General features: G+C 37.5%; 1 protein-coding gene across 1 annotated transcript in view; it reads left to right on the top strand.

Annotated features, from left to right (window-relative positions):
- The window catches only part of Tmem236 (transmembrane protein 236), a 38812-nt gene that overhangs the window by 16553 nt on the left and 9321 nt on the right, over positions 1–12938 (top strand). The window contains exon 3 of the mRNA XM_020180981.2: positions 3076–3217. Coding sequence (XP_020036570.2) covers positions 3076–3217 — 142 coding nt within the window. The remainder of the gene's footprint in view (positions 1–3075; positions 3218–12938) is intronic.

The following is a 12938-nucleotide window of genomic DNA, read 5'->3' as shown; positions in this document are numbered from 1 at the left end:
AAACTTATAGAATGTTAGAACTTTGTTAGACAAGAAAGTAAAAAACAAGAATTCTCTATGGTTTTACTTTTTTAGATATAGGATCTTTCTCTGTAGTTCAGGTTAGCCTAGAACTCCCCATGTAGCCCAGGCTGACCTAGAATAAGCAGTCCTCTTTCCTCTGCATCCTACATTCTGGGATTACAAGATTAATTTACAAGATGTTAGAAAATAGGAAAGCAGGATCTTAGTAGATTTTCAAAAGTTTCTTTCTTTTTTCTTTTTTTATGAGGAACACCACTATTGCAAAATGATGGTATATCTCGAGTTTGACCCTTTTTGGTTATTTTAGATGGTAACTCACTCCTGTTACACATCTTTCTTTTCTCCTTTTCTTAAATTTTTCACTGACATGTGACACACAAGTGAGTGAGTGCACAAACATAAATGCACAATATTTATGTAATATCACAAAGCAAATCCCTGTGCAAACACTACTCAGGTTAAGAAATATGACTTGCCCAACTCCACCCCCATGCTACGTGCTATGACTCCTTTTCCCTCTTCCTCAAAGGTAACTTCTACTTGACTCCTAACACAGAATAGTTTGCCTGTTTTTGAATATTTTATAAGGGCAAGTCAAATTTTACATTCTATTTATATATCTATGAAATGATTTATGATGGGTCATTCATGGATTTGTGTATAGCTGTAGTTCATTCACCCTCATTGCTCTAGACTATTGCGTCTTTTTAAAATACTACAATTTATTTACTTACTTATTTTTTATGTGGTGCTGGAAACCAAACCCTGGACTTTGTACATGCCAAACATGTGCTCTACCTCTGAGCTACACCCTCAGCCCAATATCCCAATTCATTTATCAGTTCCATTCTTGATGTCCATCCATTTCAGTTGTTTCCAGTTTGGGCTAGTACACATAACAGCCCTGGGAACATGATGGAGCATGTCTCCTGTGCACATATGCATGTATTTAAGTTAGTTAAATACATAGGCATAGAATGGATGAGTCAGAAGATATCCAAGTGTTCAGTTGTAAAAGACAATATCAAACAAATTTCCAAAGACAATGGCCAAATCTCTGTAGTAGAGAACACGCTGGCAGAGAATGTACACTACACTTGCGCCACACATTTGTGTTGTAAATCTTGTTTGAGTTATTCTGGTGGGTATGTACTTTCAAATTTCATTTCCTCAATAATTAGTGAGGCTTAGCATCTTTCCATCTTGCCTATTTTCTTATCTTTAAAAAATTGATTTGTGTTATTTACACACTTCCTTTGTCAGTTACATTTATTGCAATACCTTTATACTCTGTGACTTACCTTCAGACTTTTACTGGTATCTTTTGATGAACAGAAGTTCTCAGTTTAAAAATAGTCTAATGTGCCAAGCTTGGTGGTATAACACCTGTAATCCCAGCACTCAGAAAGCAGAGGCAGGAAGATTGCAAGTTCAAGACCAACCTGGACTGCATAGTGAGACCTTGGCTCTAAAAATCAAGGGCTGGGATGCAGCTCAGTGGTAGGACACTTGCCTAGCATGTGCAAATCCCTGAGCTTGATCCCTAGTACTGCAAAAAAAAACAGTCCAATGTAGAAATTTCTTTCCTGTATGAATAATGCTTCCAGTTACTTATTTGAGATTTTGTCATACTGTGAATCTGAACCTCAAAGTTCTAAAGATATTCTCACAGCTTATATTTTGGAGTCTGGGTTATTTTCCATTCTCTTTCAGACTCTCAGTCTATCTGGAACTGAGTTTGCTTATATTGTGCACTTAAGAGTCAAGTTTTATTATTTTCCAATTACTATCCATGGGCTGAGCACCAGTTAGTAAAAAAATCCATCTTTGCATGTTTGTCTGCAGTCTTACATTTGTTGTAAGTCACATGTGCATATAAATGATTTGTGTCTGGACTTCTTCTCTGTCTCATTGCCAAGTTTTCTATCCCTGTGCTTACAAACACCACAGTGTCTTAATTCTTGGAGGTTTATAATAGTTCTAAATAACTAGAAGAATATATCATCCTATCTTCTTGTTTTCTTCTAGATTTTCTTGACTTTTATATTTCCACATAAATTTTAGAATTGGCTTCTCATTTTCCACAAAAAGTTAAAATGTTGATCAAGCCTGCATTGAATGATATCATTTAAAAAATCTTTTCTACCTCTTGGCCATTGGTGTGTGGAAATAATGCATGAAGGGGGATTTTTTTCCATATACAATTATATGGTCTATGAATAATAATATATTTTTTCTTTCTTTTCAATACTTACACTGTTTATTTCATTTGACTCATTATGCTGGTAAGACCTCCAGTACAGTGTTGAATAGGAATGGTCATGGTTTCTTTGTCTGGTTTCTGAGCTCAGAGAGAAAACTTTCAGTATTTCAAAATTAATGTTATGCTTTGTTTTTTTTGGCAGTACTAGAGTTTAAACTTGCAGGTGCTTTACCACTTGAGCCACTCCATCAGCCTTTTTTTGTGTTGGGTATTTTTGTTTGGTATGGGATCTTGCTAACTAATTGCCTGGGCTGGTCTCAAACCATGATCCTCCTGATCTCTGCCTCCAGAGTAGATAGTATTTCAGGCGTGAGCCACCGGTGCTTGGCTAATGTGATCCTTGTCACAGGTTTTGTTTGTAGACATCTGTAGCAGATTTAGGAAGAAAGCCCAGCTATGTTTACTTGGACTCTCCTTTCTTGGAACAAGAGTCTTCCAAGACTATATATTGCCACTATGTATCCTCTGGACTCTCAGAAACTGCTTAGTAGTCTTGGTGGAAGGAATTACCCATTTGACTGTTACTGGAAACCTACTATTATGTTTTGTGTGCATTTGCTAAGCTTTGTCTTTAATTGGAAACTCTTCCACTTACATGAATCCTTACTACAGCTTTAAGTGATTCAAAACCTCTTGAAGCTAAAGACCTGAGAAATAGAAAACCAAACTTTAAATTTTATCAGTAAATGTATTTATAATTAAATTAGCACTGCTTGCAGACTATTAAAAGAACTTTGAATTGAAAAAGCACAGTAATTTAATGAGTCTAAATGGTTGTCTGAAAACAGGTTCAGAAGAACTTCAATGTCTCTGCTGACCCACTGCCAGATTCCTTACCTGACCTGCCAGTGTCACTGGTTCTGTTATCCTTGATCTTGGTTGATATTATTGAAAAACTGAGGATATACCCTCTTAGAGGGAGTCAAAAGAGTAAGTATTCTTTTGAATATCAAAAATTTTTTAAATTTGATGTATCTTTCACTTTTCTACTGCTCTGTTATCTGATGACATGTTTAATGATACCTATCTTTTCATAAGGCTACCATTACTGATAGAAGATTAAGAAATTAAGATGTCTAAATGTAACAGTTTTAACCCTGCTTGACAGTTATTCTTATTTCTTTTTTACATTTTGGTAGTAAAGCTAAGAAATACTTAATACCAATGACTGATATTTATGCTAGCTAGAAAATTATCTAAGTAACTGAATATAGATTTACATATTTCTAGGAACTTTCTTAAATCCTTATATTTAGATGAGTTAAAAAAAATTCTGAGTCAGGCACGGTAGTACACACCTGAAATCTCAGTGCTTGAGGGGTCAAGGATGGAGAGGGCTGAGTTTGAGGCCAGCTTGGGCTACATAGTGAGATTCTATCTCAAAAACAAACAATAAAAAAGGTGTTTTGTTTGGAATACTTTGCTTTAGGAATTAATATGACTATTGCAGTTGTGTCTTAGGAAATTGCGTATTTCTGATTATGGATTATAAAAAAGCCAAAGATCATACTAATAAAATCAAGATATGCCACATTCCTCTAAAGCAATAAATTGAAATTAAACATAGATTAGCCTTTAAAAAGTACTTTGCTAGTTGAATGCTTTATTCAGTCATAAATTCCTTCAACTTTCATTTAATTTCATGTGCTGGTACATGGGTTAATTTGCAATGTTTGTGTGCTATAGTTTCTGTATGGCTAGGATTTTGTTGGGCTGTGCATTTGAAATGGGAAAGGTATGGGAGATGGGTGGGGTGAATGGAGCAGTTGAGTGAGCTGCAGAATGCTTGATGACAGGTACAATGAAGAGAGTCACTCAGTCACTTATGGGTCAACAACCACCTCACTTCCAGTCACTTTCACTCCTCAAATTGAAAGGAAAACTGAGTTGGAGGCCACCAGGAATTCTGAGCCTGTCCTTTTACGCCTTGTTGAAGAACTGTTAGGTTTATCACAGGTGACCAGTAGTTGAGATGGCAACTACAGGGGAAGCATAAATAGAAGGACTGCAGTTCAGGCTATCCTGGGCATAAAGTGAGACCCTATTTCAGAAACAACAAAAGCAAAGACTGGTGGAATGGCTCAAGTACTAGAGTGCCTGCCTATTAAACATGAGGCCCTGACTTCAAACCCTAGCACTATCAAAAAAACCCAACCTTCCCCAAAAATCTAGCATTTGCTTGAAATACCTTTGTAATTATTAACGTTACATGCATTTGATCTTTATGCAAACTTGAAATCAAATAGTCTCCTACACTCCTTTTAACTCATGTATAACAATACAAGAAATTATGTGAATTTTAGATACATGAGGGTGTTCTCATTTATCTCCTGGAATTTAACTTAATATGCAAATACGTTAATATATAAATCTCTCTCCTGTTAAAGAAGTCTTTCTATGTCTTTTCTGGCCTTGAACTCACTTTTAACTCAAGCTGCCCTTGAACTTGGGATCCTCCTGTCTCAGTTACCTAAGTGTTGGGATTCCAATCGTATGCTAACACACCTTGGCAACATACAAATCTTAATAGATAAACCTGAACCAAAATAAATTGCTCTAAATATGGCATTATTACATGTGGTACCTCAGAATCAAAGAAATAGGATAGGGATGGTTGACGAATAAGGTTTAGAAAATGGGAAAGTGAGTGTGTTCTGTGCTCTGTCCAAACAGCTTGAAATGCATGCATATCTGTTAGCTTGTAGCAGTTTTCACTTCATACTAGATGAAACTAAGGTAATCTAAATGCTTGGATTTATAGACACCCTTGAATTACCCTTACTGTCTTAATTCTAAGCTACAAAGTTTCAATCATTGTGTAGCTTTTCCTTTTCCAAATTTTTAATGAATTTTTTTCTATATATGAAATATGCTGAACCAAAGAATTCTTTCTCTTAACTTCCCATGCCACAGTAGCAAGTGATTACAATGCTACAATTTCTGAGTGCATCATTTCATGTAAATTGAACTTCCATGGGAATATTTTTCTGTTCCATAGATCTCTGATGCATGAAAATTCCATAGACATACATAGTGCCTATTAACACCAATCCCCAGCCACAGGACAAATGACAAGAATACTTGTATAGCTTGAATGTCCTCCACTCTTCCTGGTCTATGGGTACAAATGAGTGCACTTTAGCATTCCCATCTGAAGTTTGCGAGCTGAGTCTCCTTTTAGTGACTGGACCTCCATTTCCTTTTTCTCCACCATCTTGCTCTAGCTTCTTTTAAAAAACCAGATTCAAGGTGAGTCTCTTGTGTTCTTATCATTTGGTTGAGTGTTCCATTGCTCCTGCTTTGCTCTTAGTTGTCATACCCATGCACATACACCTTGTTGTACCTGCTAAAGCCTCTAATCTAAACACCATCTGTCCTGCAGTCACTTGTCTCTGGCATATGAACTGTTGTGCTGCCAGTGCTTTAGATGTATTAACTTTTGTCTGCCAGTTGGAGTATTGACTTCTTTCCACCAAGTTCTACTTGTCTAGAGAGGTCCCAAACACAGTACTAGAAAGACTATTTTCGTTTGAATGCATAGCTTTTTATTCCCAAAATGTACATGTGCTAACAAATTGCCTGATCTCTGAGGATGTTAAGGAATGGCCATTTTTCTCAACTGGAAGCCACCATGTCCTCTCCTACTGATTCTAGCACAGACAGAGTTCTTTTGAGATGGGGGACTCAGTTTCCCCTTACATCGGGCATAATAGACATTCTATTGTCTGAACCCCAATCATGGTCATCATTCAGTTTCCTTCCCTGCTATCACCTGATTCCTCATCCCCATCTAAACCAGCACACACACATGAGTGTCCATGGTTAAGGTATGAGGGCTCATTTGCATAGTGTTTGTAGCTCAGCATGGACACCATGTTACAAAGTGCTATAGTACTATGGGGCCACAGGTGACGGACAACTTAATTTTGTCTAAGGTGTCAGAGGTCAGAAAATACTATAGGGGTGATCTGGGACTTGCAGGAGTACACATGGTGAAGAATGCTTTCTACATCAAAGGAAGGCTGGGCCTCCAGGAAGTTAGGTGTGAGTGTGATGAGTGGGCATGTCTGAGAAGTAAACATAACTTTGGTTGGGTTTCAGACCCTGAATCAACAGACTTTCTGCTGGCATGGAAGTTGTCTTAAAACCAACAATGGCTGTTTATCAAAATTGGCATTTTGGAAACCTACAAAACTACTTCAAGAGCTACTAAGTAAAAGGAGGAGAGAAAATCTTGGGGGCGGCAAGTTGGGAAAGTCTCTAGAGGTCCTAATTCCTTCTTCAACCAGATCGACACAATTTTTGGTTGTTTAGGAGTTATTATTTCATCTGGAATAGAAAGTCAGAAAACTGTTAATCTAGGACTTGTTTAGAGTTATGAGCTGTACCTATTGTGGGAAGAGCCTTAAGGGGGGTAGCCAGCACCATTAGAAGCAGAGAGCTGCTGCTGTCTGCCAGTTCAGCCTTCCAGCTAGAGCAGGCCCATCCTGATGGGATTCGTAAAGGTTCCAGGCAACAATACTGATGAAAAACACAACTTTTTCAACATTCCCTTTTATTGGCAGTACTAGGGTTTTAACTCAGGGCCTTGTGATTAAGGGCTCTCCCAATTGAGACACATCTCTAGTCCTTTTTGCTTTATTTATTTTTCAGATAAGATCCCATACTTTTTGTTATGGATAGTCTCTGACAGTGATCCTCCTACTTCTGCTTCCTTACTATGTTGGATTTTTTTTTTTTTTTGGAGACAGTCTTGCTAACTTTTTTTGTTCAGGCTGGCCTTGAACCACAATCCTGTTGTCTCTGCCTTCCAAGTACCTTGGATTACAGGCATGTGTCATCACACCTAGCCCTCAACATTCCATTTTGAAGTGTTTTATTTTTCCAAAACAATACCTATCTATTTGAAAAGGTTGTGAAATAGAAAAACAAAAAGAATATCAACCATAAACCTACAAAATAGAGCGCTATACCTAATAAGATCTTATACATTCTTCAGTTAAGAAAAGTGATTTTTAACCTTTTTTCTTAACAATGTATAATGAGTGTCATTCTTGTTATTCTATCATCTTCTGTGTCATTTTTATTGGTTGAATAATATTCAGTTATATCAATGAATCATGATGTATTTGGCCAATTCTCTATCATTGGACAGCTAGATTTGTTCTGGTTTTTGCTATGCTAAGCACTGCTGTTAGGAAAGAGCATAGCTGGAATGAGTAAGGCAGTATGGGTTTGACTTGGGGAGGGTACAATGACAAGCCATGGGTACAATACCGATGGTGTAGGTGGTCTGTGTTTGAAGGGGCCCTGTGCTGTGTGTGGAAAGTCAGAAGCCACTTGGAGAGGTGACTGGCCAGACAGAGCTTGTGGTGGAGAGAGTTAACTGCAGCTGGACAAGATCTGAATGCTATCAGGATGGTGACTACAGTGTCCTCAGAGGACCCAGAGCATCTGCTCATGCCTGGGCTCCTTGGCAACAATGCTGCCGGGAGAAAGTGACTGTTATGGACTGGCCGCACATATGGAGAAGTACAGAAGGGGTCCTGAGGGGAACAGTACGCTATGGCAAGAGTGATTTGGCTATGATGAAAGCTGTCTGCTTAGCCAGAGACCACTAGCTGGGGATGAGATCAACAGGCTATTTGAGTGGAAACCCTCAGTGCTCTGCAAAGGAGGTGGTTTCCACTGTCACGTAGTGAGCAGTGCCAGGTATGAGGCTGGCAGGGTGAGGCTTTCAAATAAATCTGCTCGCAAGGGCCCCGGTCCAATTCCTTCTGTGTAGTCTCCTTAATCCCAGAGACTTGGGCCAAGTGCGACAGAGACTCAGCAGCACAGAGGATAGTTTCTTTAGGTAAAAGGCTAGCTGCAGAGTTCCTGGCTCAGAGTCAAAATAGAAGATTTTAAGGCTGTGGGTGTGAGTAGTCAAATTGCTCTCTACAGAATGCTCTCATCTACCCTCCGAGCAGTAGTGTAAGGAAACACCTGTTTCTCCTCAACCATGTAATTAATTCCATCTTATCTTGGCCAGTTTCACAGGCAAAATTGGATCCTATTACTTTCACAACTTGCCTTTTTAAAAGGAGTAGCTGTGTTTAACAAGTTTCTCATAGGTTTATTGGCAATTTGTATTTTCTACTTTTTCAAGACAGTGTCTCACTATGTAGCCCAGGTTGGCCTCAACTCATGACCCAAATCACAGGCATGTGCCACCATGCCTAGCTTGCAATTTGTATTTTTAAAATCAAAGATTTATGTTCTTGATCCTTTTTTCTGCTGATCTATCCATTTTTGTTTTTACTACTGATTCATGAGCTCTATAACTGTTAAGGGAGGTAAGCTTGGCCCTGTCACAGATTTAGCATATTTCAGAATTATCAACTGCATTTTAATTTCACTGTGGAATTTTGACATAGAGAATTTTTAATTTTGGCATAGTTTAACCTACCAATCTTTCCTTTATTGGTTTAGTTTTTGACACTATGCTTAAAAGACTTTGTTTTTTTACTATAAGTAAAAGTTATTTATCCATAGGATAGCAAATTTGTTAATTTCAAAAATAAATTAATATGATCATCAACAAATTAATTTACTTGATATGGCAAAGCTTTTAGAGTTATGCCTGTATTGTATTTCTGTCTGCTTTTTTTCTGATGGTTACAGCATAAGAAAACAATAAAGTAAAAAGATTTTAAAAAAAGAAAAGAAATAGGAAAACAAAAAAGATAAAACAAAAAATCATAAAGAAAACAATAAAATGCTTTAAAAATTATCACTACCTACCAATATGAACAGAATCAGATCTCTGGGAGGGGAAAAAGAAAACTTCATTTTATATCTCAAGTTAAGAGCAGTCCTTTCTCATTCTTGACTATACATTAATATCCACTAAAGTGTCTTAAATTTTTTTGAAAGCCTGACTGCATCTCTAGATAAATAAATCATACTTTTTGGAGTGGGTTCCAGCACTAGTGATTTGGAAAACTCTCCAGGGGATTTATAGTAACAAGAAAATGGGAGCAATTCCCACCCACAAATACCCTATTTCTTTGTATAACAAACAGGAAGTGCATTTTGTGCTGAGAACAGTGAAGATGTTGGGAGGGAGAGAATCTGAACTCCAGGGGAAGCCCTGGAATTGCTGATGTGGGAAATGGGAATGAAGAAGCTAGGGACAGGGTAATGGGTGAATGAGCAGTGTTGAAGGAACAGTAGTGAGTGGTACCAGGAATCAAGATTCTATGGTTTTCCTCGATGGTTCTCAGGAATCAGGGCATTGACTGTAGAAAAGATAGAACCAAGGGACTGATCCAGATTTGGGAGGTTGCAGAGCAGGAATGGAAGAAGGAAAAGGAACTGTTCCTTTCTGAGTTACTTCTTGTTATTGACTTATCAAAACACAATTTCTTCTTCTTCTTTTTTTTTTTAAGTGGTGGGGATCAAACCCATGGTCTTGCATATACTAAGCACATGCTCTGTCACTGAACTACACACCAGCCCCATAATACACACGATGCAATTTCTTAAATGAATGGCAAGAATAATATTTATTGAACTTTTATTTCTCTATTTTTCTTTTGCTCTCTTTTTTCTTTTTTTTTTTTTTTTTGTTGGCAGTATTGGGGATTGAATTTAGGGCCTCATGCTTGGTAGGCAGGTGCTCTATCACTTTAACCACACTGCCAGCCCCTTTTTTTGCATTGGTAAAATGCAAAAAGATCTTATTTTGAGATAAGATCTTGCTTTATGACTGGGTAGGCCTAGACCACAATGCTCCTATTTTTGCTTCCCTGTGTAACTGGGATGACAGGTGTGTGCCACCATGTCTAGTCATTGGTTGAGATGGGGTCTTGTGAACTTTTTGTCTTGGCTGGCTTCAAACCAAGATCCTCCTGATCTCTACCTCCCAAGTAGCTAGGATTATAGGCTTAAACCACCATGCCCGTCCTTTAATTTCTGACTAATTAGGAGGGTGCTTCCCAGTAGGAACCCACCAGAATCACCAGGAGATACTATTCAAAACATCATGTGAGCTACCATACATATTTACCAATTCACAGATGGAGAGACAGAACATGACATCTGTAATTTTTTAAAGCTCCATAAGTAACTCTGAGAGCCATGAAAAATATCAAGTTAAATGTTGAGAGGCCAAATCTAAATTCCTAAAGGAACTTACCTTCCAGATTTTCTTTAAATGTAGCTAACCACATCTTAACCAAATAGAATGTAAGAGATGTCACAGTGGTTAAAAAGGGGTGGGGAGCAAGAAGCTGGGGCACTGTTTGTTTTTTTTTTTCCCCCAGAATAAAATGAATGGCATTTTGAGTTCCCCTTTGTTTCTTTTTAAGAAATAGCTTATTATACAATATGAGTCCAGTGTGAGCTGGGGTTCTTTAATGTGTGGTTTTGCAATGTGCTCATCAGGGATGAGTATGAGGAACACTGTGTGCAGAACTATGTGAAGAAGGAAGGTTTTTCCTTCCTCTCCCTCCCTTCACTATGTAGAAGAAGGAAGTTTCAGGAAAGTACATCAGTTGTAGGATTTTTTTTCCCCTTTCTCAAGAAATAAGTAGACATTTATCAGACTGGAGGGAGTGAAGGGTAGAATTTCTGATTTATATCTTCTAATACAGTACCAGTTGTCAGGATTAGATCCATGTGGATTGAGCCAAAAACTCTCCCGGGGTGAGTCTTGTGCCAACAGACACAGAACACCAGTTGCTATCAAAATCTTGAGTCCAGGCTCCATTTGACTGTGACATCTTTAACAAGGTATTATCAAACTGTTAATTTTATTCTAAGTGGGCAAAAAATTGTGAGAAATTTCAGTATGTAAAATGAGACACTTGAAAGCTATAGGATATTTTTGAAATCAATGTTTCAAGGAGATTGGTAGGAATAAAGAAATATAAACAATTAAGCCTTCTTTGCTTTAGAATATCAAGCCTTGTTTTCCATATCATCATTAACAATAAAACAATCTTGGTCATTTTTTTGTTTACATTGTGTGTATATTGATGGTGAGGTCCTATCTATGAAAACACCATTTTCTCTTGTGCTCTGATTCCACTGCTATTTTAGGACACCAAGTCCCCCTACTTCTGGGTGTGTGCATCAGTTATTGTTGTGGTGGGGGAGGAGAGTCAGGACTGCTTCCTATCAGCTCACAAGCACAGCCTTCTGGGAATCACACATTGGCCCTTTTTTCTTCCATTGATTAGTGACCCTACCTATGCTTGGGAGGCCTCTGAAATGCTTTGAACCACTGCTGCTAAGGGTGGTGCTGTCCCTCTGTCTGCCTGAGTTCTTCTGGGTTATGCAGGTGCTATACCACACTAGCCTGCTCTGCTGGGCTCAATGCCATGTTATATCTTTTCTTGCCATTGAGCTACACAGGTCCCTATGCGACACTGCCATGATCTCTCGATGTCTTTGAAGGCATGTTAGTGCAATCAGTCCTATGGCTTTGCTTAAAGGGCTTTCTCTAAGATTGGGACAGAGGACAATCTGAGTGGTAGACCCTGTGTAGGACTCCAACGTCCTTCTATCTGTTTAACTTGGCCCACTTGCTCTTGGGCCAAGTTTTTATGCTTTGGCTCACTTGCCCTTGTGCAAGTTTTCTACAGGATGCTCATTGCATGTTAGCAAACTTCAGAAAAAAATCTCTCTTATCTTTTATTCAGAGAAACTTCATGGTGGATCAGTTCTATACCAATACCAGGCACTCAACTAGGTGCTGAGGGTACAACAGTAAAAACATGGAGTTCATGGTCTGGGGATATAAAATGATGTTAATAAACCACACTTGCAAATAAATGTAATTAAAGCTGAGCTAAGTCCTCTGAAGGCAATGAATAAGGTTCATTCCATTGTGTCAACTTTTGTCAACCAGCTTGGGATTTCTAGTTTTAGTCTTCATCTGAGCACTTAACACTGTGAAATATTTATAATATATAGGAAATACTTGTAGAGGCATTTCAAATCATTCCAAAGCCTATAATTATTTGTATGTGGCAGTGAAATAACTATATGCTTTTCAACATTTTAGCTTACTATTTGTTTTACTGAAATATATTCAACAATACATTATTTTTACATATAAGAAATATTTGAGAGAACTGGTAGGAATAAAAGAACACAAAGAATTCAGCATGCACTATTTTATAATCATATATTTCTGGTTAAACATATCTAAAAATATGAATCATAAATAATATAAATATATGATATCATTATTTTCTAACTCTACATATAGTAAATTATATAATATTCTCTAGCATAATCATACGTCAACTATGGAGATGACCCAATACAATCTGAATGAAAAACTGAAGATTAGAAAGTTTAGATTAGAAAGTTTTCTCCTCAAAAATAAAATAGTTAAAAATTGATTACATTATCAGTTTTTTTTTTTTTAGCAATTTTTGTCTGATGTTAGATGAGTTTATAAAGTAATGGTAGAGGGTAAACTCATCTTTAAACCTTTTACCCTTCCAGTTGTGTCCTTGGACAAAAAAGTTCTCTTAAAATTTTACATTGCATAAAATCTAGAAATGACACATTTATATCAGATTTATGCAATATATGGTAGGGAACTGAAACTGGGTCCTATGGTTTTTAAATTTTTTCTCAATCTCAATACAATGCC

The sequence above is a fragment of the Castor canadensis genome, chromosome 15 (genome assembly GCF_047511655.1).
Source record: "Castor canadensis chromosome 15, mCasCan1.hap1v2, whole genome shotgun sequence".
NCBI classification, from domain to species: domain Eukaryota; kingdom Metazoa; phylum Chordata; class Mammalia; order Rodentia; family Castoridae; genus Castor; species Castor canadensis.
Note: the sequence above shows the minus strand (reverse complement) of the source record. Positions and strands in the feature narration are given on the sequence as shown.